This window comes from Lissotriton helveticus, chromosome 2_1 (genome assembly GCF_964261635.1).
Source record: "Lissotriton helveticus chromosome 2_1, aLisHel1.1, whole genome shotgun sequence".
In the NCBI taxonomy this organism is placed as follows: domain Eukaryota; kingdom Metazoa; phylum Chordata; class Amphibia; order Caudata; family Salamandridae; genus Lissotriton; species Lissotriton helveticus.
In genome coordinates this window covers 1588549045-1588576072 of record NC_136059.1, presented here as the reverse complement: position 1 = coordinate 1588576072, position 27028 = coordinate 1588549045, and the positions used below count along the sequence as shown (strand labels likewise).

At 47.3% G+C, this 27028-nt stretch overlaps 1 protein-coding gene across 3 annotated transcripts in view; it reads right to left on the bottom strand.

Moving 5' to 3' along the window:
- Positions 1–27028, bottom strand: part of SLC49A3 (solute carrier family 49 member 3) — a 484926-nt gene that overhangs the window by 298212 nt on the left and 159686 nt on the right. The window contains exon 1 of one of the 3 annotated variants that reach the window (XM_078676554.1): positions 189–922. The exons of the other annotated variants lie outside the window; for them this stretch is intronic. Within the exon in view, the coding sequence (XP_078532680.1) occupies positions 189–362 (174 nt within the window). The 5' untranslated portion in view covers positions 363–922. Of the gene's footprint in view, positions 1–188; positions 923–27028 lie in introns of those variants that run through there. 3 annotated transcript variants of the gene reach the window in all.

The following is a 27028-nucleotide window of genomic DNA, read 5'->3' as shown; positions in this document are numbered from 1 at the left end:
TATTTTAACACATATACACACACGGCGCACTGCTTATGACTGCCCACTATCATGGGTCGTATGTAGGTTGCACCACCAGAACTAGACAAACGCACGATTTACAGCGCCTTAAAGCAGGAAGATTGTAGCAGCAAGCACTATGTGAAAATGATGATTTGTGGGAGCCCTTCTCGCTCATCAGTACATACCATGGCGTTGGAACAGTTCAGCAGGCAGATCACCCCCAGCACGTACCACCGCATCCCATAGGTTTTGTACTCCGCCAATTTCTCCAGCTCATTCCTCCTCTGATTTGTTTCCGCAAGAATCGGTCCGCGGTCAGTGGGACACTCATTGGCCACCAGAACAGCCCTATCACCCATAGTTGCCCCGCAAGTGTTCGCCCTCACTACAATCACCCGGAAAAACAAAATTCACAACTGTGAGACTTCAGCGCTAAACAAAAAACTCCCAGAGTTCCTCTTGTAGCTGCCCGATGACTGATTATCACGGCTGCAGTCAAAACAGACGAGGCACTTCCTCCTTTGTGCAGATTATGCTTTAGAAAGCAACCTAAGAGAGGGTTAGACACGAACAGCTTCTGCGAGGTTCAAGCCCCTTTATCAGGCGCTGCTTGGCTGAGGGGAGTTGGTGCGCTATGAAGGCTGTCACGAGGAATGCATGCTTCTCTCTTTTCCTATTTTCCTTTTCTCTTCGAAAGCAGCCCGCTGTGTTTTAGGGAATATATCTCCTCTTGCGGCATTTTAAAGGCTCCCCTGTGGAGATGAAACCCCAAGAACTCCGAGGTAACCGTAGGCAAACGGGACAAAGAGTCCCATGTTTCGATTCCTGTGCCAGCGATGCCTTTCGGAGCACAAGCTTCAGCTCTCCGGTTAGCAACACTCCCTTCCGCTGTCTCGTGCACAGTGTGGCACACTAGAGAAGCTGAGAGACAACCCCTTCCTTGTGGCTCCGCCCTCAGCAGCTCTCCTAAGCCTTCCACTGCGATCTGATTGAATAAATTGCCCGGTTAACCTTTTACCCACCGGAGAAGTTCACGAAAACGAAAGTGAGTCATTTTCTCTCTGGCTTTCTCATCTCTTTTTGAAACTCAGTAGCAGCAACATTGTCCTGGTGTCACCAGGGCTTTAATTTGAAGCGTATTCAATATTATATACAAGCCATTGTTGCTGCTTATTTATCTGATGCAACTTACAACTTTTGGCAAAGCCAATAGTCCTGACTTCTTGTAGGTATTATGTTACCACAAGTATCATATATCTGGATGCAATGACAGAAACAGCAACATACAAGTCGGGCGGCACACTATGCTAAGCACAGATTTTTAGTTTGTGTTTTAAGCCATGCCCTCAATTACATTGGCCAGGCCCACCTGAGAGACCCCCCTCCCCCCCAGTTTTTTCATCCGACTTAAAGCCCTGGTCACAAAGGCCCCCGCGGTACAAGGAGGGGAGGGGAGATCCAGGCTTGTGATGTCGTGACACGTCACACGTTACGATACGTTCACAGCGTATCGGTCACGTGGACAAGCTATAATAAAAGAAAAGGGCACGTATCCGTGCGCCAGTCAGGCGACGGAAACGTGTCCCGATAGTTACATGCCACACGGTCTCCTGTCGTGATTTAAATAGCGTGTACCACAGGCCTTACATGCAGTCCCCCAAGTGTCGATGCTTTTACTCCCCGACACCACAATTGGAAACGAGGGTGTGTCGCACCCTCGCAACCCTGCGGTAAGGCGGTCTCGAGCTCCCTGACCGCTCGAGGCGCTCGTGCCCCGTACAGTGGCGCTGTGTCTCCTGACGCCCGGGAGCTCCTGAACTGCTCCGATCAACGGCCTGAAGTGCGGCGGATATTGGCGCGGCCTCAAGGTGAGCCCGCCCCTGTGCCCAGCTTCAAGTGCGGCCTGCCGCCCACGCGTCCTGCCACGCGGCTGTGTGCTGCACATGGTGGCGCCTGGGTCAAGTGGTGGGCCCCTGAAGTTCATTGCCCCATCTGCCAGCAGCCCGCGTACGCTGATACTGCCGTGTTCGGCCCGAGTGTGCCTCCGCCTGGCCCCGCTAACGTGGAAACACCGCGAGTCCCCACACGTGCTCGCGGTGCGAAAGGGGAAAGTGAAAGGCTGTCCAACAAGCCCACTGGCACAACACGGTGAGCACCAGCAAGGGACTGTGAATTAGGCTGTGCTCTAGCCCCGGGGAATCCATACTGAGGCCCTCTTGAGGCCTACCTTGCCACGAGACATGGCACTGGTCCTGAGGGGGCGGAGCTACACTGGTACCAATGCCCTCTTGTTAACTGGGCTGGGAAAGCCGGTTGGGAAGACTGCGCACCAGCGGAAGGGGCAATCTGCCAGCAGAGAGAAAAGTGGTGCCACACCTCACGGCCGGGTGCCCCTCTTACCACGCAGGGATAACCAGGAGGTCAGTGGAAGGCTGAGTGCCTACCCATCTCGCTACCACAACGCTGCGCCTACGGAATCAGAGCCTCCGCTTAAACGATGTCCCAAATACCTCCCATAGAGCTCTTCATCGTGGAAGGGTCGCCATCGTCACTGGCTCCCAAATGGAAGGATTGGGTTGACCGCTTACAGATATTCTTTGAGGCCACCAAGGTCCACAAGGACCAGAAGAGAGCGATGCTGTTGCCCCGAGGGGGCAAGGATATTCATAACATTGCTAAAACGCTCGTAGAAGCCACGCCGAAGAACCACCACACCATAATGGACATTTTGAGCCGATGACCAACCAGGACTACGAGAGGTTCATATTCAGGCAGGCACGCCAGCTCCTGGAGGAGTCCTTGGACACGTACCATGCTAGACTCAAGAACTTGGCATCAACCTGCGGGTTCCACGACGAGACATAAGTGATAAGAGAACAGGTGATTCAGGGATGTGCCTCCGCCAAACTCTGGGAACGCATTCTGGAAGAATCTGGAAAGTCCCTTGCCAACATCCTGACCTTGGGATGCACCAAAGAGCTGTCAAAAGCATGTGCAGCGCACATGGAGGCAGCCCTCCAAGTCCCGGTGAAGACAGAACCTGCCAACGCAGTCACGACCAAAACACCGGCAAGATGGAACAAGAAAGGGTCCAGCACCACGACTCGGGGACCAGCAGGAACGTGCGGGTACTGTGATGGACCTCCACACCAGCCAGCAGAGTGTCCTGCAAAAGGGAAGAGATGCTCGGGATGTGGGCGTTTCAACCACTTTGAGAAAGTGTGCAGATCAAAGAAGTTTCGCAAGCCACGACAGGTGGTCAACGCCATACCGGAAGGGGATCGGACGCCTAGCGACATGGATGACAACGAAGATGAAGAGCGATTGGTCCATAAAGTACACATGATTGGCACTGACACCTGCAAAGCGCGACGGCTGTCGCAATGCAAAGTCTGTGTGGGATCCCAGGATGTCATGGCTGTAGTGGATACTGGGGCTACCATCAACATCATGGCATCTTCCCTCTACCAGACGCTGTGCCCAGCACCCAAGCTGTATCTGTCAACAATCACCGTGTTCGCCTACGGCCTCTTGTATCTCTGGTCTCTACTTTTTTTCTCACTATCCTTATCATGCTCTCTATGACCATGTCACCTTTCTTTCTTATTCATTGTTGCAAAGTCATCCTGTGCCACAAAGAATTCCTAGCCTGGAGTACCAGTGGATTTGTAAGGGTTTTGTTCAAGTGGATTGCGGAATTGAAGTCAAAGACCCTCTTGGAGATTCCAGAACCTTGGATTGTGTGTTGGATACTTTGGGACCCAGAAGCAGAACTTCAGGAAGGAGTTCTAACTGGACCCCGCCTGCTGGAGAAGGCAGCACAACACAGTGGTGAGAAATTCACCATAATAATTTCTAAAGGTGTGTCCCTGTCAGAGAATAAAAAATGACTAAAAGGGGAACCGTTGGTTTCTAAGCACTAGAAAGTGACTAATCTTTAAAAAATCATATCTCTGGTTCCCTACAGTGGATTTGTTTTGTGTTGGTGTCATTTAAAAGATAAAAATACTACCTATTTTTATAAATTGGTGTTGGATTTTTGTTTTGTGTTGTGCCTTATTTATTCACTGAAATTGTGTTTTTGAATGCTTTACATACCTGTCTTTGAAGTTAAACCTGTCTGCTCGCAGCCAAGCTACCGAGGGTTGAGCATAGGAATAATTTTCTAAGACCTATGCTGACTCCTATCATGTGTTAGTGGCCTTAATGCCAGTGGCAGACCTACATTTGCCCCTACCAATAACCCACTTTCCAACATTTGGTGCTCAGCAGTGTGGATGAGGACTTGAGTTTAAAAGTACACCTTTCAGTAAAGTGAATTAAGATGATAAAAATCCTCCAAATTACCTTAGAACAAAACATTTGAGTTTGATTTTTGGAATTTGGACTAAACTGTTTTTAATCCATTGTTTTGATTTTTCCAAATTGTTCTAAGTCTGTTGTGCCTAGTTGTTGTGACTCAAAACTAGGGAACCATGGAGCTGGACCTGGCTGAGCTGTCCCACTTCAAGATGGCTGATCCTAGGGTGCAGTTTAGGCTTAGGGGGCTGCCTGCTACCAAGAAGCTTAGAAAGGCAGGGTTGATTGAGTCCCTAAAGGCCTGGGCTGGGGTAGCTGAAGAGAATCAAGGGGAGTAGAGGGTGAGCCCCCCAACCTCACCCCAGAGGGGGGTGAAGATGATGCCTCTTCCATTTTGTCTAGTGTTAGCCATATGACTCCATGTCGTGGGAGAGGGGAAGAGTCCCTTACTCAGGAACCAGCACTGTCCCTTGCAGAGAGACAGCTTAAAGCTCAATTAGCTTTGATAGCTTTGGAGCAAAGGAAACTGGAATTAGCTGAGAAGAGATGGGAGAGGGAGGAGGCATTGAAAAGAAATGGTGGCAGTGAAAAGGATGAAGTTTTCGAAATGTCCAGGGGTGGTGGTCTTGATCACAAACTTCCCAAGGGCATAGTACCCAAGTACACCGAGGGGGATGACATTGACAAGTGGCTAGCTGCTTTTGAGAGGGCCCTTAGAATGAGTAGGATCCATTCTAAGTATTGGGGTGCACTCCTGTGGGAGTTGAATCCAGTAGCTGGGAGGGATAGGCTCCTGACCCTGAAGGGAGAGGATGCAGAATCATACCAGCAGATAAAGGCATGCTTGGTCAAACGATTTTGTCTGACTCCAAAGCAGTACAGGGTGAAGTTTAGAGGCACCCAGAAATTGAGTTCAAAGTCTTGGGTAGACTGTGGATGTTTCAGTGAAGGCACTGGAAGTCTGGATTGTTGGTAACACTGTTGACACATATGATAATTTGTTTTTGAAAGAACATATTTTGACTTATTGTGCAGAAGAGAAGTTATGCCAGTATCTAGTGGACTCTAAGCTGACAGGCCCCAGAGAGCTGGGAGAAGCAGCAGATGAGTGGGTGAGAACCCGGGTTTCCATTCAGCACTGGGGTGACCAGAAGAAAGGACAGGCCCCTCCACAGGCAAAAATCCAGGGAAAAGAAGGTCAAAACCAGGAAACCTGCCAAGACCCACAAAAAAACTGCACAAAGAGGGGGGCCCCAAGCCAACCCAAATTCAAAGGGGGGGTATCAGGGAAAGAATGGTAGGTTCTTTGATCCCTCAAAGGTGGATACGTACTTTGATTGTAACCAGCCAGGGCACAAACAGGGAGATGCTGTCTGTGCCAAGAAGCTCCCTCTAAGGGGCAATCCACAGGGATTGCCAGTGTAAGTGTAGTGGTGAAGAGTGCTGTCCTAGCAAGGGGGTAGTCAGGTGGCGGAAGCAACCTTAGTGTCCCTGGGTGAGGTGACTATTGCAACCTTTGCTGCCTTACCTCCAAACATGCACAAGTACAGGCTGAGGCCTTAAGTGAATGGGAGTGAGGTTGAGGCTATCAGAGACACAAGTGCAAGTGTAACTATGACCCTGGATGAGCTGGTGCCTCCAGAGAGGTTGCTACCTGGTAAGTTTCACCAGTGACTTATGCAGACAGCACTAACAAACTCCATCCTATGGCTTTGGTGGATTTGGAATGGGGAGGTGTGACAGGCCCTATAATGGTGGCTGTGTCAAAGGTGCTCCCAGTCCAGTGTTTACTGGGCAATGGTCTTGAAGCCTCTGTGTGGTCAGAGGTGGAGAGAGGACTCCATATGAAAATATTGGAGCTCCCTGAGTGGGTATGTGCTGTGACTAGGTCACAGACTAGCCAGAAGGGAGAGGTTGGACACTTGGACCCTGGAACAAAGGGCCAAGTGTCCAAGGACAAGGGCACTGGGCCTGGTGAGCCAGCCCAGGGGACTCCAGAGGGGCAGGAAGAATCTAACCCTGATGGGGAGGATCTGGCCTCTGAGGGAGGGACTCCAACCCTGCCAGAGTTGTCAAATTTGTTAGAACTGACAGGAGCAGGTGGACCCTCCAGAGAGGAGTTCAGTAAGGGACAGCGTGACAGTCCCATCCTTGAGAACTTGAGGCGGATTGCTTCTAAGCAAGAGGAGGGAGATGACTTTGGGAAGATGGACTGCTTTATACTGAGGCCAGAAACCTCAAGGAGGGGGCCACCAGGAGGTTGGTGGTGCCCCAGAAGTACAGAGAGTTCATCCTGACTTTGGGTCATGATATCCCCTTGGTAGGACATTTGGGACAGATAAAGACATGGAACCGGTTGGTGAACCATTTCTACTGATCCCATATAGGCCAGTGGCAAGGCAGGGGGCAAGACAAAAGCTCTTCTAATACCACTGCCAGTGGTTAGGATTCCTTATGAAAGGGTGGGGATGGACATTGTTGGTCCCCTGGATCTCCCTACTGCATAAGGGAATAGGTACATCTTAGTTGTAGTTGACTATGCCATGAGGTACCCTGAAGCCATACCTCTTAGAACCATTCATGCTCCTGTGGTGGCTATAGCACTGCTTGGTGTGTTCACCAGAGTGGGTTTTCCAAAAGAGGTGGTGTCAGATAGGGGCACGAACTTCCTGTCCAGCTAGCTGACTGCTATGTGGGATGAGTGTGGTGTTAACTACAAGTTCACTATCCCCTATCACCCACAGCAAAGGATCTTGTTGAGAGATTCAACAAAACCCTGAAGGGCATGATAAATGGGTTGTTAGAGAAACTCAGGAGGAGATGGGATGTTCTCCTCCCATGCTTACTGTTTGCCTGCAGGGAGGTGCCACAGAAAGGGGTTGGTTTCAATCCCTTTGAGTTGTTGTTTGGACACCCTGTGAGGAGGGTCATTGAGCCTGCTAAGAGAGTCTTTAGAGAAGTCTCTTAAAGAAGCTAAGGACAATGTGCTTGATTATGTGCTAGGCCTGAGATCTAGAATGACAGAGTACATGTATAAGGCAAACAGGAAATTGGAGGCCAGCCAGGAGCTCATGAAGCACTGGTATGATCAAACGGCTACTATGCCTGAGTATACTCCAGGACAATTGGTGTGGGTGTTGGAGCCTGTAGCTCCCAGGGCCCTCCCTGACAAGTGGAGTGGGCCCTATCCAATCTTAGAAAAGAATGGTGAGGTTACCTATTTGGTTGACCTTGGCACCCCCAGGAACCCGCATAGGGTTCTGCATGTGAATAGATTGAAACCCCACCATGACAGGGCAGACATGACCATGTTCCTGGTCACTGATGAGGGTGTGGAGGAGAAACACAGCCTGTGCCTGACCTCCTCTCCACTAATGTGCAGGAGGGATCAGTGGAGGGAGTTGTGCTCTCTCCTAAGCTCTCTCCTAAGCTGCAAGCAAGTGCTGGAGCAGTTTGCTTGCCTGTTCTCTTGGACTCCAGGCATCACTGAGTGGTGTGTGCACCACATTGACACTGGTGATAGCCTACCTGTCATAAATATACTGTACAGTTGTCTGACCATGTCAGAGCCAGCATTAAATCAGAGGTTGCTAAGATGCTGGAACTGGGGGTAATTGAACCATCTGAGAGTCCATGGGCCAGTCCAGTGGTGCTGGTACCCAAACCTAATCCTCAGGTGGGACCCAAGGAGTTAAGGTTCTGTGTGGATTACAGAGCTTTGAATGCAGTCACAAAGACTGACTCTCACCCTATACCTAGAGCTGATGAGCTCATTGACAGGTTTTGGGCTGCTAAGTAACTGAGTACATTTGATTTGACTTCAGGTTATTGGCAGATTGTCCTCACTGATGGAGCAAAGGTGAGATCAGCATTCTCCACACCAGAGGGGCATTATCAGTTCAAGGTAATGCCCTTTGGATTAACAAATGCACCTGCCACCATCCAAAGGTTTGTGAACAGGGTCTTGTCTGGGTTGGAACAGTTCAGTACAGCTTACCTGGCCTGGTGATATAGCTGTATACAGTTCTACCTGGGGGGGATCACTTAAGCCACCTAAGGGAAGTGCTTCAGGCCATGCAGCAGGCCGGCCTGACTATTAAGGCAAGCAAGTGCAAATAGGGCGGAGTTCTGTGGTGTACCTGGGCCACCTGGTAGGTGGGGGCCATGTACAGCCTCTCCAAGCAAAAATTCAAACTATTTTGGATTGGCCAGCTCCTGTTACCCAGACTCGGGCCAGGGCATTCCTTGGACTGACAGGGTACTATAGAAGATTTGTTCAAAATTATGGGACCACTGTGGAAAATTAGTACGGTTTGGTAAACATTATCTGCGCCATCTTGCCTTTTTCCCTGATGCCACACTTTTGTCGTGTGCACCCGCCATTTTAGGTGCCTCGATCAGAACCACCCTCTGCACGCCACTGACCCCCAGCATAGCCCTTCGCCCTCGCAAAGCCCGCACGCTGACAACCCCCCCGCTCTCGCATGCCTTGGGTCATAAACCCCTCTTCAGCGCAGCTCTGCCTCAGAACCCCATCCTGTTCCCAGCGCGACACCTCCCTTCATTCCTTTCATGGTCCCAGGCCTTTTTTGATACAAACCCCCTTTCCTGTGTGCCCGTTTGTCTTCCTCGTTCCCAGGCCGCCACCTAGCTCTGCGGATACTGTTTATTGCCCCCCCCCCGTACAGTAGGAAGCTTCCCTCATCAAAGGACCCTCGAGTTGATCAAAGCCCCCACCCTATGAGATCCGATCAACCCCCCACATCCCGTGAATCGGCGGGATGTCCAGCTGCGCGATAATCATCACCTGTTGTGACCGGGGTGGGGACTTCAACTGTAAATGTGTGTGGGGACGGGCCTGAGGGGGAGACTCAGAGGATGTCCTTTCATACTTCAAAGCATTACAAGAATGTGTTACCTGCAATAAAGATCATGAACATGTGTATAAGAGGCCAGGCCTCAGAGATGCGGCTAGAGCACCTCGTGACGATACTGGCTGTCTGAACTGATGTGTTCTCCTCCGGAGAGAATAAACCTTGTTTCCTGCCTTCCAGTCTCCAGCGCCTGCCTCTTCATTGATTAATATTTTGTGGGTTAAAGAGGCGATACCGCCGGGCAAATATTGATTGTCCATTGACCTAGTTTTTACAATTGGCGTCCCAAGCGTGGGGCCCATCAGCGACACGTGGATCCAGTGGGAGAGGTCCTGACGACAGAGTGAACGACTGCAACGATCGGGAGAGCTCTTGCCCAATAGACCCTCGTCTGGCAGCCGATCATCCGAACTTCACTAGTTCCGAACAGACCTCTCTCGAGTGATCTACGGTCCTGACTGGGAACCATCGGGAGTGCTGCGAGGAATACGAGAAAAAGAGGACGATCGGGCGCTGGATTCGGAAGACAAGAAACTGTCCATACGGTCCGGGTAAGGTCGTGTAAACACGACGAATTGCGAAATGATTGTTTAATGGTTCGGAAAATACTAGTATTACTCTTTGTTGACTTATTTGGAGATTCACTGTCTGCACACGGAGAAACAACAGGCTCTTTCTCTTTGCAAACAGTGAAGGATAGGTAACGCAGCCAGCGTGCCTATCTTTCTCCCCCACTGATTGATTATTTGTTCACGAATTGTTTTCGGGAGATTCCCTCTCCCACACTGATTAACTGTTTTTGACCCCGAGCTACTGTTCGCGGATTGTTTTCTGGAGATTCTCTGTCTGCAAACAGGAAAGAACAGGTTCCCCTTTGCAGATAGTGAAAGGGTAGAGGACGCAGACCTTTTGCGGACCTACTTATTCTCCCCACTGGTTGTTTATTAATTGTTTTGATATTGGTTCATGAGGTATTCACTGCCTGCAAACAACGTAGAATAGAAATATTCTGTCTAGTCTTTGCACGCAGTGATAAGATAGGCAGTGCTGACTTTTTGTCCTCGTTGCGAGCCGTCATGTCTGTCTTCTCCCCACTGGTTGGTAGTTGGTTCAGCCCGGACCGTTTATTAGAGGTGGATCATCTAGCTCCGCTGGAAGGCACCCCTAATAAAGACATGTTCATTAACTATGGATTAGTTACCATAGCCTATAGTAAGCTGTGGCACAGGTATACCAAAGAAAATCAAGAGAAACAGTGGCCACTGATAGGATCCTTCGATCTTGATAAAATAGAAACGTTAGAAATAGCCCTTCGTAATAATAAGACAACGCCTATTATGCTCGACAGTCTCGGTATGTGGCGCAAAGAAGCAATGCAACGAAAGAAAAGAGACGAGGACAGAGTAGGTAAAGGAATATATCGACAGGACAACCCCAGGACACAACGACCCGAAAGTAATCCCCCGACACTACGCACAGGACGACCAGACTTAGGGCAAAACCAATGCGCTTTTTGTAAATATGCCGGGCACTGGAAAGCCCAATGCCCGACTCTACTGAACGAGAGTAGGAGCAGAGGGCCGACAGGAATAACAGGCCGGCAGAAAGGGAAAAGGCGCGAGACAAAGATGAATCAGACTGACATGGACAGGCCAGATAGAACCACCACGTTTGATTATGCCCGATGGCACAGATTTCGCCAGGCCGATTTCAGCGACATGTTCGAGTCCTCATAGATCAAACAACGCTAAGACGGGAAACCCAGTCTAGCTCTAAATTACCCGGCGACGAACCCCGTACTACCACTACTGTTCCCTAACACAAAAAAAAAAAGCCACCCTTTTCGGAGAACCTATAGAAACAATACACAGAGTAGTCTCGGACAGATTAGTATACATTCCATTAAATGAACGCAAACTTCGAGTGCAATGGGACTGATTACTCTCTGCTGCCCCCCCCCCACTCTGTAAAAAGAAAGGAGCAACTACAGGCATGCATAGACAACCCCCCATTACCCAGACATGCCTGTCCAAACAAAATACCTACCCCCACTCTGGAAGTTCCCGAAATGCCGCAGGTCACCGGTCACGCCCATCCGGAAGGTGAACCACACAGCACGTGTGGGGCGGGGCCTGCTGACAACCGTCGATCGAATCGCCAGTGGGATGTCCAGGAGGCACCACGGGCCCGGCATGAAATGGCTGTCCCATCCTCTTCTTCGCGGAGTGGGCTGGGAGGGAGAGGCGACGCGGACGAGCCTCTCCCACCTCCACGGATAGGAGGCTTCCCAGCCCCAGTCCGGCCATCACAAATACCTCCGCTGAAATTAGTCCAGGTTGGGCTGGGAGGGAGAGGCGACGCGGACGAGCCTCTCCCACCTCCTCGGATAGGAGGTTTCCCAGCCCCCGGCCCGGTACCGAAATCCTCCAGTCGGACGGTGCCCATACTTGCGCAGCACCGAACATGCAACGGTGCCCATACTTGCGCAGCACCGAACATGCAGCGGCGCCCATACTTGCGCAGCACCGAACATACAACGGTGCCCATACTTGCGCAGCACCGGACATACAACGGCGGCCATACTTGCGCAGCACAAGACATACGATGGCCCTCAAGAGTACATGTGGAGCACGGGATGTGGAGTGGCCATCATGTATGCCTGTGAGAAGGGGCGGCGTGGGGTGCACTGGGAGAGGGAGACGGCGCGAACGAGTCTCCCTCGCCCCCCCAGGTGGGGGCGCCACAGCTGCACCCTAGCCGAACGTCCTGCTCCTACGGCACGGAGTTCCATTTCTTTCACCCCAAAAGGTCTCTTCCACTCTTGCAGACTCGATGAAGGGCGGCTGCTGCAGGGCCTCAAAATGGCGTCTGGACCCCTGGAAGGCGGGTCTAGGCCGCTAGAGTGACTTTGACCAGCAATGTAACTCGGACGCTTGCCCACCGGGGCACGAGCCCCCACCTCCGACAGCACCTCCACGGCCTTGAAGATTCTACAAAAGTCCCCGGAGCCCTCGGCCCCTGCCGGCTTCCAGTGAGGAACAACTGCCTTGGTCGCTAACGAAATAACCACGACATAGCCATCCCTTCTGTTAACATGAATTTTTGAACTGCCGAAAAGGACTCTGGTACAACCGCCGGTTGTAGGAAACATTTTTTCTGATGCTACTTCCGGACTAACCCGGCCCGCCCAAAATGGCACCGGAATCAATGAGAACTTACGAACACCTCGTGGGGTTTTTTAGCTAAAAAGACTCGATGTTCTGAGATATGTATATGATCCTTTGTACACTTGACGAAAAAGAGGGAGGGTTCACTCGACGAACATGTAAAAGGATCACGTTAAAAATGTTGTTTTCAATGTACGATTTATTATGATATTATTGTAGCTAATACGTAACCTCGCTTGTGACACACGCCCACGGTATGCATATAGGAAATTTGATTACAACTAGCCTGACTGTGCTTCCAATTATGAAATGAATGCCCCTTGATCCCTCACCTATTGATAGACCTTTTTAGTTTCCTGCAGATGACTAAATAAACCCTTTTTTAATGTTTTTAATGCTGCAAAATAGCCCCCCTTACTGTACGTACTTCAGCCATCGCCGTGTCCGGCCAAATACGATTGCACCCTCATATCTACATGCTGAACGATTGTGCAAATAAAGGTTTTCCAAATTATGAACAGGTATTGCATGTTTTTTTTAATGTGGGATCAGCGGGAGAGTTTTTCTGTGCACCCTGCTTTGCTCTCTCTTTAAGGTTATTAGAAGATGGTTGCTCAGCCCCAGATGGAAGATCGAATCTAAAACACGATACTCTGCCTCCAGGTATGCGACTGGCTTAGGAACTAACGCATGGAGAAGGACCTCGGCTTCTGAGGACGGGTAAAGTGAAGCGGTGTAAATAATAGAATGTTATAAAGGTACGGCACTAAAAGGTACTAGGGAGCAGAGTTGGCCGAAAAACTGATATACCTTAGAACATCACAGCGTTGGAAAAGATTTAAGGACCCCGATAGCTAGATACACCTACCAACTAGATACCTCGCACTAAGTGCTTCTGATTTTTAACGTTTCCCTACACACGGCCTATAAGGACACACTGCCCCCCCCCTGGCTTCAGAAACCAAGACACCAGGGATTCTACCCCGAGGAGATAAGACGAGTATGAGGTAAGTAAAGGACTTTCGTGCCCATGCATTTGGTATGCTCGAATGTTGTCCCCCTCCCTTCCCCTCTTTTTCCTCCCTCTACAGGTTACATTGGAATCACGACCGAGGTACGGTGAAGATCTGAAGCCTCGCTATGTCTGATACATGAAGCGGACTAACGCTGCAAGGTGGCACCTAAGCACACCCACAAACTGCTCTCGTAACGAAAGAGCTAATGAGTTGTATGATATGATGACACACGGTCACCCCTAATCCGTGTTGCGTGAATGGGCACGTGTCACGTATGTCTGAAACTATGAGCAAATGTTTTTGTGCGACTGAGGCGCTGACTTGACTGGTCGAAGGACCGAGAGTGCGAGAAGTGCGATACAATGGTGTCTTTTACTCAATGCATGTCCCCTGTACCCGGCCTAATGCTCGTCCGTCCCAAACTGCATGCTTTCGAAATTCTAACACAGACCCGAAATGTCTTATGTTGCGTAAAGCGCTGAATAGCCTATCTTAATACACGGCCACTCCCCACGTCGCACGTGTACTATTTAGCCTATTGTTGCACATCTCTCTCTCTCTCTCTCTCTCTCTCTCTCTCTCTCTCTCTCCCCCCCTCTCTCTCTCTCTCTCTCTCTCTCTCTCTCTCGCTCCCCTCCACACTCTCACTCTTCCGAACGATTAGCACCTAATTGGCAAACCGCCACCCCTGGTGCACCACCCAATTGGCTCCAAGTACCGCAAGTATTTGCACAAAATTTGTCTTAAATAAAATCACCCTGATGCCGTGTCACTACCTCTCCTTTCTGCTAAAAATTGATGAAACCTAGAATTGGCCAAAAGGGAAAGGACAGGTAAGACGACTGAGGTTCCCCAATCTGACCCGTAATAAGGGAACTACATGTCAGCGGCTTCTATGATAAACAAAAATGCCTCAGATAACGCGACCTTCCCCGTCCCGAATTGTCTCAATACCCAAACAGTAAAGGTGATCGAAACATCCCCATCTTCCCAGAACGCCCCCAGTTTTATATCAGCTGCCCCGGGCGAGAGTTTTTAATGTCCCTCACCCTCGGTTGTAAGAGATGTGTCGTCTTACGACTAACACAGGCCAGCCGTTGTTCCTAGGAATGATTTGTCGATGAGCAAGCTACAGAGTTTAGAATTCGAGAAATGTCACTGAACGCTTACCAACTGAACTGTGGCCTTCTGCTAGATAAACGCCCTCATGACACAAAGCAAGACAATAGTCCCTCACCACAGTTTGCTATGTTCCTAGTTGTCTTCCATAAGACCTCATTTTTTAATGAAGTAGTCAGGTTGTAAGAGACCATGTAGGAATTAGAAGGATATTTGCAAAAGTTAAGATTAGACCAAAATGAAGAAAAAATTGTTGCAATAAACCCTGTTAGAAGTAAAATGTTTAGCTGAAAGGTAGGATGCGTTGATCGAATGGAAAATTGTTTAGCCTATGTTCGTTCCTCATTAAGATACCTATCAGACCATGGTGATAGCACGTTGCACTTTTTTCGTAAAATATAAAGCCCTGGAGAACGGTATAGCTTCGTAAGGCTCGTACTAGGAAAGTGGGTCTCTGCCAGAAGAACTGACGTAATTGTAATAAACAAAATGCAATGGATAGGTACCAGATCTCGTACCACGACAATGAATGTAACACCAACAAACACCAAAGAAATAGTTACGAAGGAAAGTTATAATAAATCCAGCAAGCCCATCGTCAATTATTTATATGTTGGTTGTGAACCCCAAAATAACGGATGTTTCTCATTTACTTGGAGCTGGGAGAGAAATAGACTTATGTGATTACCTTCCTCTGCCAATTCTCTAAAGACTGTCTTTTTAAACTCATTTAAGGGTACCACTGTCGGAGGAGAGAGAGACCGGATGTGGGAGCACGCGGCCTGACTACAGATCGTGGAACATCTGCGACACTGGCCAAGGCGAGACCGCAACAGTAAGGAGTCGCAGGACGAGGCACCGTTTCCGACAAAATAAGAGGAAAGGGCTGACCTGATGCCCCTGCTCGATGTTCAACGTGTGCCGAAAAGTCCCCGCTCTCTGAACTCGGTCATGAGCCCGCCTACCTAAAATTTTCCGTCCCCCTGGTCTGTTCCCGATCTGGCCCTGCTCCATCCCCCTTTTTCTCCGACCTACCCTAAGGACTACTTACACACACACTTCTTCCACCTGAACTTTTTGACAATCGACTCAAAGGGACACAGGGCGAAAAGGACCTTTTTGACCAGAAAAGCGAGGAAAAGGTCATGCCCTGCAACGCGGAAACTAGAATAGAGCTGGACCCATAGCTCCACCGTGCCAACAGAAGACGACAAAGAATGCTGAGAACTCGCTAATGATGGTCCATGACAATGGGACCTCCCCTTCGAACAATGACACCCCTGATTATTGTTTTTTACTACGTCTCATTTCTCTCCCAGCCACCATTGTATTGATTATGCTCCCACCAAAAATGAACAGAACTTACATATGTAATAACCTATCAGTTCACATTCCGAATGAGTACAAGTATCTATGAAATGTACTCCATGCTCTCACTACAGAATCGTTTTTGTCCGACATTGCATTACTATGACTTTCCTGCAAACAAGTTTTATCGATAGACCCGCCTCCTAAGACGAAAGATTTTAAATGTAATGTTTATAGCTCCTTCACCTGGGTTCCTACTTCTTTACTTATGACCGCCACAGTAGACATGGATAGGAAATAGGCCAGCAAGATGTCTTGGATATGTTAAAGGGAGGACTGTGGAAAATTAGTACGGTTTGGTAAACATTATCTGCGCCATCTTGCCTTTTTCCCTGATGCCACACTTTTGTCGTGTGCACCCGCCATTTTAGGTGCCTCGATCAGAACCACCCTCTGCACGCCACTGACCCCCAGCATAGCCCTTCGCCCTCGCAAAGCCCGCACGCTGACAACCCCCCCGCTCTCGCATGCCTTGGGTCATAAACCCCTCTTCAGCGCAGCTCTGCCTCAGAACCCCATCCTGTTCCCAGCGCGACACCTCCCTTCATTCCTTTCATGGTCCCAGGCCTTTTTTGATACAAACCCCCTTTCCTGTGTGCCCGTTTGTCTTCCTCGTTCCCAGGCCGCCACCTAGCTCTGCGGATACTGTTTATTGCCCCCCCGTACAGTAGGAAGCTTCCCTCATCAAAGGACCCTCGAGTTGATCAAAGCCCCCACCCTATGAGATCCGATCAACCCCCCACATCCCGTGAATCGGCGGGATGTCCAGCTGCGCGATAATCATCACCTGTTGTGACCGGGGTGGGGACTTCAACTGTAAATGTGTGTGGGGACGGGCCTGAGGGGGAGACTCAGAGGATGTCCTTTCATACTTCAAAGCATTACAAGAATGTGTTACCTGCAATAAAGATCATGAACATGTGTATAAGAGGCCAGGCCTCAGAGATGTGGCTAGAGCACCTCGTGACTATACTGGCTGTCTGAACTGATGTGTTCTCCTCCGGAGAGAATAAACCTTGTTTCCTGCCTTCCAGTCTCCAGCGCCTGCCTCTTCATTGATTAATATTTTGTGGGTTAAAGAGGCGATACCGCCGGGCAAATATTGATTGTCCATTGACCTAGTTTTTACAATTGGCGTCCCAAGCGTGGGGCCCATCAGCGACACGTGGATCCAGTGGGAGAGGTCCTGACGACAGAGTGAACGACTGCAACGATCGGGAGAGCTCTTGCCCAATAGACCCTCGTCTGGCAGCCGATCATCCGAACTTCACTAGTTCCGAACAGACCTCTCTCGAGTGATCTACGGTCCTGACTGGGAACCATCAGGAGTGCTGCGAGGAATACGAGGAAAAGAGGACGATCGGGCGCTGGATTCGGAAGACAAGAAACTGTCCATACGGTCCGGGTAAGGTCGTGTAAACACGACGAATTACGAAATGATTGTTTAATGGTTCGGAAAATACTAGTATTACTCTTTGTTGACTTATTTGGAGATTCACTGTCTGCACACGGAGAAACAACAGGCTCTTTCTCTTTGCAAACAGTGAAGGATAGGTAACGCAGCCAGCGTGCCTATCTTTCTCCCCCACTGATTGATTATTTGTTCACGAATTGTTTTCGGGAGATTCCCTCTCCCACACTGATTAACTGTTTTTGACCCCGAGCTACTGTTCGCGGATTGTTTTCTGGAGATTCTCTGTCTGCAAACAGGAAAGAACAGGTTCCCCTTTGCAGATAGTGAAAGGGTAGAGGACGCAGACCTTTTGCGGACCTACTTATTCTCCCCACTGGTTGTTTATTAATTGTTTTGATATTGGTTCATGAGGTATTCACTGCCTGCAAACAACGTAGAATAGAAATATTCTGTCTAGTCTTTGCACGCAGTGATAAGATAGGCAGTGCTGACTTTTTGTCCTCGTTGCGAGCCGTCATGTCTGTCTTCTCCCCACTGGTTGGTAGTTGGTTCAGCCCGGACCGTTTATTAGAGGTGGATCATCTAGCTCCGCTGGAAGGCACCCCTAATAAAGACATGTTCATTAACTATGGATTAGTTACCATAGCCTATAGTAAGCTGTGGCACAGGTATACCAAAGAAAATCAAGAGAAACAGTGGCCACTGATAGGATCCTTCGATCTTGATAAAATAGAAACGTTAGAAATAGCCCTTCGTAATAATAAGACAACGCCTATTATGCTCGACAGTCTCGGTATGTGGCGCAAAGAAGCAATGCAACGAAAGAAAAGAGACGAGGACAGAGTAGGTAAAGGAATATATCGACAGGACAACCCCAGGACACAACGACCCGAAAGTAATCCCCCGACACTACGCACAGGACGACCAGACTTAGGGCAAAACCAATGCGCTTTTTGTAAATATGCCGGGCACTGGAAAGCCCAATGCCCGACTCTACTGAACGAGAGTAGGAGCAGAGGGCCGACAGGAATAACAGGCCGGCAGAAAGGGAAAAGGCGCGAGACAAAGATGAATCAGACTGACATGGACAGGCCAGATAGAACCACCACGTTTGATTATGCCCGATGGCACAGATTTCGCCAGGCCGATTTCAGCGACATGTTCGAGTCCTCATAGATCAAACAACGCTAAGACGGGAAACCCAGTCTAGCTCTAAATTACCTGCCTTCCAGTCTCCAGCGCCTGCCTCTTCATTGATTAATATTTTGTGGGTTAAAGAGGCGATACCGCCGGGCAAATATTGATTGTCCATTGACCTAGTTTTTACACCATTGTGGGGCCCCTAACAGAACTCACTTGTAAAAAGAGGCCCAAGAAGGTGATTTGGACCTCAGAGTGTCAGAAGGCTTTTGATACTCTGAAAGCTGCTGTGTGTTCAGCACCAGTGCTACTGGCCCCTGACTACGCAAAGGAATTTGTGGTTCAGACAGATGCTTCAGAGCAAGGGATTGGGGCAGTGTTGTCACAGCTAAATGAAGGGGGCCTTGGTCAGCCAGTTGCCTTTATTAGCCGGAGGCTTCTTCCCAGAGAGCAGAGGTGGAGTGCCATTTAGAGAGAGGCTTTTGCTGTGGTGTGGTCCCTGAAAAAATTGAGACCATATTTGTTTGGGAATCACTTTCATGTTCAAACCGACACACAGGCCTCTCAGATGGCTCATGCAGATGAGCGGGGTGAATCCCAAGCAGTTAAGATGGTCCATTTCCCCACAGGGAATGGACTTTACAGTGGAATACAGACCTGAGGTTGCCATGCAAATGCAGATGGGCTTTCCAGGTTTTCCCACTTAGCTGATGAGGACTACCAGTGTGTAGGTTAGTAGCCCATCACCTTTCGTTTAGGGGGAGGCTATGTTGCAAAGTTATCCTGTGCCCTGGGCATCCCCCAACTTTTTGCTGACTGATGCTGGTGGTAACTAACTCTGACTGACTCTGGGCTCAGCCTAACCAGGCCCAGGGCCAGTGCTAAGCTGAAAGAGACACATTAGAATACAGTTAAAACACCTACATATACTCGGGTACACAATGGAATGGTGGGGTACACGTGATTGGCATGACCTACCCTATAGGCCCGAGTATATAATAAGGCAGGGAGATTGATACTACCTAGAAGTCCCCAGTATCCTGGGGCATGGCAGTTTAGAGGCCAGCAGACTTTTTCTGCACTTGCATGTGTGCACTGCTGAAGCCTGAGGTCAGTTTAAAAACAGCATTGGATGCCAGGACTGCTTTTAAAAAGTAAATTGTGCCCAAACTCGACTTTGGTGTTTGGGGCACTTCAGAATGGATAACCTACAATGTGTTGGCATATTATGGACCCCCAGGGTCTCCCCAAGGTATCCCAGGGGTGGAAGATCAGGTATTTGTATGGAACACTCTTATAAAATGAGGTTTTATATGCCTGGGTAAAGTGAAATTTTACATTTCACTCCGCACATTGTGGTAAAGTGCTGCTCAAATTCGACTTTGATGCTAGGAGCACTGTAGAGGGCAGTGGCATAACAAAAGCTTAGGGCCCCCAATGCAAGGTGTGATGAATGGGCCCTGCTCAACTATGTGCAATCTATCACCTTTGCAAAGACTTTCAGAACCGCACACCATATAGACACTTTCAACAGAACTAATCCCAGATTACACAAATCTGCAGGCTGTGGACTGAGACTGTGTTGTACATCAAGTGAAAAAAAGGCCTATAGGCTGCACACACTAAATGGCATCGACCAGATGGGTGATAAACTAGGGAGTAGGTATGTTACTGAAACAAGAAAGAGAGGCCTCTTTGATAAATAACTATTGTTCTTAGTGTATGCAATGCTTGTACTGGTAGAGAGGAAATCAGAATATCTAAAAAGATCTTTTATTTAAGTGAGGAAATGGCATAGCCAGAAAACAAACAACTTTATACAAGGATGAAATTCATTTAATCGGGAAGCTTATGTAGTGCACACACAAAAAGTTCTAAGCACTGAGTACTGACAAGCTCAATACTTTGTTTCAGGATTTGGGGACATGTTAACCAGAAACCGTAAGGCTTTTTATTAAATCATAATCACATGTTTGAAGATGATGGTGCCTCTGTCTGAGGCAGCCAGTCTATCTAATAGGCAAAAGTCTAAACCCTGGTTTAGTTTGTCCATTTATCACCAAAGACAGATGTGTAGAACAGCAGAGAGAAGATGGAGGGAGAGAGAATTTGAGGAAAACAAGGCTTGCTGTAGGAAGCATCTGCAGCTCCATTCGCAACAGGAAAAGACAAAAGCTGTATTATACTACTACTATAATGGAAGCCATACCATCGTGCTGCTAGGGGGTTCAGTTAAACTACTCATCCATCAGGCCTCTTCCTGATGGCGTTGCCTTCACGGAGTTTGGTAACCAACAGGGACTCTTGCCTTTCAACACAAGATCATTATAATCCAGCACAAAATTTGAATAATCTCTAGTCAGGAACTCAAATGTTTTTTCCTTATTTCACTGGCTGAGGCACTGTTGAGTCCTTGCCCAGCAGCATGTTGTGTTATCTGTTGCTGATATGGCAAGGTGTGGTCTCACAATAGATTAAAACAGCTATTGTGACTCCCCACATTAAACAAGCATTTACAATGCAATAGGTCTCGCAGTAGAAAAGTTTGAGCCATTAGTATTGTAAATAGCAATGTTTTTTTTTTTTTACGTAGATAAATTAATAGCTTTGGCATTTACAATGTTAATAGTTGTAACTTTTGCAAATGTGACATTTATAGCTTTTGTAATGCAATATGTGTTGCATTTCTGTTATAAGAGGTCTATTTCGCGCTATATGAAACTCTGCAAAATAAACTTCACAGTTTTTAGCATCTTGATTATGCTATTTCATGTCTAACTTGAAAGTGCAAAAGGCACGGGGTAATGTGAATTGGAATGTTACTTCTTTTTTTCTCTATTTTGGCAGTGAGAGTGACTCCTTAACTCTCATTCTGTGCTTGCCGGCTGCAGAGCACTTCACTCGGTAGTTTGCACAATTAAGTTCTATTACTTTTAGAAGTTACGAGCTGCCCTGCACTTAACGTGCTATGAACCTCGCCCCAGATTAAGGAAATTCACACAATCAGAATTATTCTGTTAATTGTTAATAGCGGTACTGCACTGTAGGCCGCAGCAGTGTTAAGGCAGTTGCTTGTAATGAGCATACTAGAAAACACTAGTTTGGGCTGTTTTTTGATAGGTTGCAGGCGGGTTGTGCGACAAGGTGCGCATTTTTTTTTTTTTGCATTGATACCACGCCGTAGCAAAACCGCTACAGCAGGCAGCTCACCACGAGAGTAGCATCGCATGAAATCTGCGTGCTTACTTGACTTGACTCGACTTGACGACGACTCAGCGTGGCGTTGAGGTAGGCATTGATCAGCACATCATTGACCAAATTTTAGTTGTATGCAAGACTAGTATCTGAGTGGTAGTAATTAATATTATAAAGCACCAGCTACGCTTCTAGCCTGTGTCTAAGAAAGTATCATGGCTACGTTTTTTGTTCTGAGCCAGATTATGGTATATAAGACTTGTTTTGCAGTACGGCTGCGTTTGTAGTCATGGCGCATTTGTACAGCACTAAGTAAATATTGACAAAGGCTATTTGAACGCTAATGTATTATAATTACCGAACAGCTTATTACTGCAAGAAAATACGTTATTTATTAGCATTTGCTATCGCACTTTGAGGTGGCAAACTTTCATCATAGACAACAGCGCTCAACTTTAAGCTCGGAAAACCTAGTTCGAGTGTGAAGAATGTTGCTAAAAAAAACTCTTGTAATTTTTGGCAAATTACTTCATTTTCTTGCGCTTAACAAAATCAATGTGTGTCTTTGTGTAACGTAAGTAGTGATATGTAAAGCACTCTGAAACCCAGTTCAGTTTGAGTCTCGTTCGCGCAATATAAAACTCTGCAAAATAAACGTTGTTTCTTGCGTTAACCGCAAGCTTTAATTAGGACTTAACATGAAGTTTTTGGAAAGTTCTTTTACCATATGCAAGAAAATACGTTATTTATTAGCATTGGCTATCGCACAATTACGTAGTAAGCTTTCATCATAGACTAAAGCGCTTTACTTTAAGCTTAGGGAACACAGTTCAAGTCTCAGTAATGTCGCCAAAAAGCCTCATGTGATTCTGGCCAAATCGCTTATTCTACCTGTGTCTAACAAAATAAATGTGTGCCTTTATGTAACGTAACTCATTGACCAAATTTTAGTTGTATGCAAGACTAGTATCTGAGTGGTATTAATTAATATTATAAAGCACCAGCTACGCTGCTAGCCTGTGTCTAAGAAAGTATCATAGCTGCGTTTTTTGTTCTGAGGCAGAATAAAGTATATAAGACTTGTTTTGCAGTACGGCTGCATTTGTAGTCATGGCGCATTTGTACGGCACTAAGTAAATATTGACAAAGGCTATTTGAACGCTAATGTATTATAATTACCGACCAAATGAATGTGTGCCCTTGTATAACGTAACTGGTGCTATGTAAAGCACTGTGATACTACGTTGAGTGCAGGTCTATTTGGCGCTATATCAACTGTGATTCTGGGCAAATCACTTAATCTCTCCGTGCCTAACAAAATGAATGTGTGCCCAAGTATAACGTAACTGGTGCTATGTAAAGCACTGTGATACTACGTTGAGTGCAGGTCTATTTGGCAGTATATCAACTGTGATTCTGGGCAAATCAATTAATCTCCCCGTGCCTAACAAAATGAATGTATGCCCTTGTGCGATGCAAATTACATATGCTGCGCTACAATTTGCAAAATAAATATGCTGAAGATACTGCATGTGACATGTAAAGCGTAAAAAGCGCTCAACTTCAGCCTTGAAAAGCCAGTTTCAGTCTTAGTAATGTCGCAAAAAACTTCTTGTGATTCTGGGCAAATTACTTAATCTCTTCGTGCCTAACAAAATGAATGTGTAGTTAACAGCACCTTCCCGGTATAGAAAAATACATTATGTGAAAGCATTGGCTATCGTACTTTCAAACAGCAAGTTTTTATAAAAACTTTCACATGGAGCAGTTTTAAACTTTAGTTCTCGCGCCGACGGCACACTTTTATAAAGACTTCACATGAAGCATCTTTAAGTTCTCTTTTTACATTTTGATTAAATCGTGACACTTTATTTGCTTAAGGCGAATAAGCTGAACATTTGCTAACTGTTCCTAAACTGAAAGCAGACATGGTGGCGCCTGCTAAGCATCTTGTAAAGTGTCCCTGTGATTTGTAACAGTTTTTATCTAATGAAAGACGAAACCGTGTTAATGGCTGTAGGGTGGGGGAAAGGATGTCTTGAAGTGCCTAAATGCAAGCAAATGGCTCCAGGCTGGGGGAAGGGTGTGCTGGACTAAACTGCATAGGTGTAAGCAAAGCGAACAAATACAAAGGCGAAATGGGATGGGGAATACGTACAAATCTGCTGAATTGTTAGAGGTGTGATAGAGGAAAATGCAATGGCTGAAAGTTCTAAATACAAAGGTGAAATAAGATAGGAAACACGTACAAATGTGCTGAATTGTTAGAGGCTTGAAAGCGCCCGACTTCATGCCTGAAAAAATCAGTTTGAGTCTCAGTAATGCTAACAAAAAGACTTCTGTGATTCTGGGCAACTCAATTAATCTCCCGGTGCCTAACAAAATAAATGTGTGCCCTAACCTAGTTTGAGTCTCAGTAATGCCAACAAAAAGACTTCTGTGATTCTGGGCAAATCAATTAATCTCCCCGTGCGTCACAAAATGAATGTGTGCCCGTGATTCTGGGCAAATCAATTAATCTCCCTCTGCGTAACAAAATGAATGTGTGCCCTTATACGATGCAAATTAAATATGCAGAAGATACTGCATGTGACATGTAATGCGTAAACATTTAATTGAGAAAAGCAGCACGTACAAATGTGCTGAAATGTTAGAGGCTTGAAAGCGGCCGGCTGCAAGCTGTTTTGTTTGCGATGCAAATTAAATGTGCTGAAGATACTGCATGTGACAGAACAACAGCGGACAGCACTCCACGCGCTCTGAAAAGAAAAAAAAAATGAAACTGAAAGAACGCCCACACAACAGCTCTACAAAACTTGCAACAAAAGCGCGTGCACGCAGCCAAATCCCTCAGAGAAGCTCGGAGAAGCTCGTGCCACCCTCCTGTCCCCCATTCCCAATTGATGGCTGACAATAGGTATCGAGCATGGACATGCATCCTTCGGAGGCATCTCCAGCTCGACCTAAAAAGAAGGTCTTCCCTTGGATTACAGACAATTTTTAAACCATGTTTTTATTTGCCGGTCTCAGCCAAGTGTTGGAGGGAGTGGTACATGAAATGATCCAGACACATGTTTGTAAGTTTTACCTATTCAGTGAATGTTAATTAGGATTTCAACTAGGGCATGGTACAGAGACAGTCGTTTTTTTGCTTGAACCTGTCCGTGTCCTATGATATAATAGATCACTCTGTTCTACTGGAAAGGGAGAACTTTTCCCTACATATTTGAGGCACAAAGCTTGGCTATAATCAGCTTTAGACTGGGTGTAGTGATTAAGATAATTATCCCATGGTGAGGGAGCTTTGTTTTTGCGCTACCACAAGATTCTGCAGTTTATCAATTGCTTTTTATGGGTATAGGCTGACTTTCAACTGGACTAGGCTTTCAGCACTAAATAGATGGCACCCAAATAAGGGTTCATCTGGAGGAAGGTAGTTGCCAGGCTCTGTTCCCACATTCTTACGGGCTCACAGAGATTGTGGCCTCTCTGTGGCAACATTTAATCCTGGAATCATTAGCTTCATTCAAGAGCCTTCATCAGCAACCACACCAAGCACAGAATTAGCTGTCGTTTTGCACATGCCTTCTTGTCAGTAAACGGAATACAGCAAATGCCTTTAAGAAAACTCTGATCACTTGAGCTTGCTTGAGTATCAGTACAATTAAAAAGGAGTTTAGCTCCAACTGTCATTGTTCCACAGTGTTTACTTGCAGTACAGAACATCTCCAGCTCTTCTAAGCATCCTCAATTGTCCTTCTGCTCACCACTGCTCCACATGTTTCTCCTTGCCTACCCCTTAGTGTGTACTCTTCCACTCTTCTACATTTCCTAGTCTCTCGGTTCCAAATGGTCCTCTTTGCTTTTTCAGTGCCATTATGCTATTTTTCTACTCGCCTACTATATTCAGCCCACGACAGACAGATACCTTTATTACCAGGCATTTTCAGATCAGAATTTCAATAAGCAGTGCATCACTCCAGGCTTCTGGTTTCTTTGCTATCACTGCCTAGTCTGCAGCTGGTCAACTCTACTGCTGATTACCACTTCACTCCAGAACCATTTGTAGTGGCAAGTTCAAAGACCAATCTTGAAAGGCAGAAATTAGACTGCCATCATCCTGAGGCTTGGTGCTCCCTCTTGCAAGCTAGGAGGCATGCACCATCTTAGAGTGAAGGTGGTTGTATTCCATCCCCTCATGTCTGACAATAGAGAGAGAGAGTAAATAACAGCTTCTTGTGGGGATGAGAGTAAGCAAACCAGCTTTCAGTGGCGGAAAAATGGAAATATCACAAAATGGAGTGGCTATTTCATCTTAACCGCATCGCTGCGGCGGCTATTCCGCCGCAGCACTAAGGGGGCGGGGCGGCCGCCCGGCGGCCGCATGCTGGTGACGGAACCGCTCCGTCATCAGCCGCGGTTGGGCTGTGCTCATGACGAAGCGGTTCCGTCATGGCCCCGCCCGCTCAATAGAATGGGCCGCGCAGGTGCGGCGGCCGGGCCATGATGGAACCGCTACGTCATAAGCACAGCGCCACCGCAGCTGATGACGGAGCGGTTCCGTCATCAGCATCGAACGGGTTAATCTCTGTTTTCTTGGCCGGTTTTCCTTATGACAGCATCATGAACCATCTCCACCGTTAAGATCCTAAATGCCTATACAGACCATCAACTCTCTTTAGGTCCCAAAATTAGAACAGAAGCAAAAAGTTTAGTCCAGACTGGCCCGAAATCTTGTTCCGTTCTTGGGCTCAATCAATAGGGCTGCATTTATGAGGGTTAACATTTTATTTTGAATGGCCTATGATAATGTCCTTCATGACAAGATAACTGCTGGACAGATTTAACGTGTTCCAGATGGCTCAAGACCAAGCATTGTGATTGATTTACAGAGTGAAGAAAGCAGATTATGGTGTGCTTTATGGAATTAAAGGTATTATATCCGGCCCATAGAGCTACTTATTACAAAGGTGATATGTGCCTTAAAAAGTCATTAGAAGATGCTGTCCCAGAAGACATTTGCGATATTCCGCTCCAATGAGACCTATCTCGCTGAGATACTGTAAAAGTCATTCCAGTGGAGACTTCTTTGCCATCTTTGTGGTTTCCCTTTATTATATATTGCCTTCGGAAAACTGGGCAACTCAGAAACTGTTTAAAACCAGCCATTTCTAGAAAATGTATAGCTAAGGATGAGTTACTGCTCTACCGGGTAATGCAGTTCATTGTACATTGGCTACCACTCTACATGCATGCACATTCTCCATAATAGAAAACCAGAATGTTAATCTATATTTGTAATAGGGCATGCTCAGTTTTCTCCTTTGTGTTGTACTCCTCTTCAAGTTTAATTTGTATCTTCTCCTACTAATATTCTCCCTCATGTGGCCTTCTCTTTTTACTCTCTCCTTCACATCGTCCCAGTCCTATGGT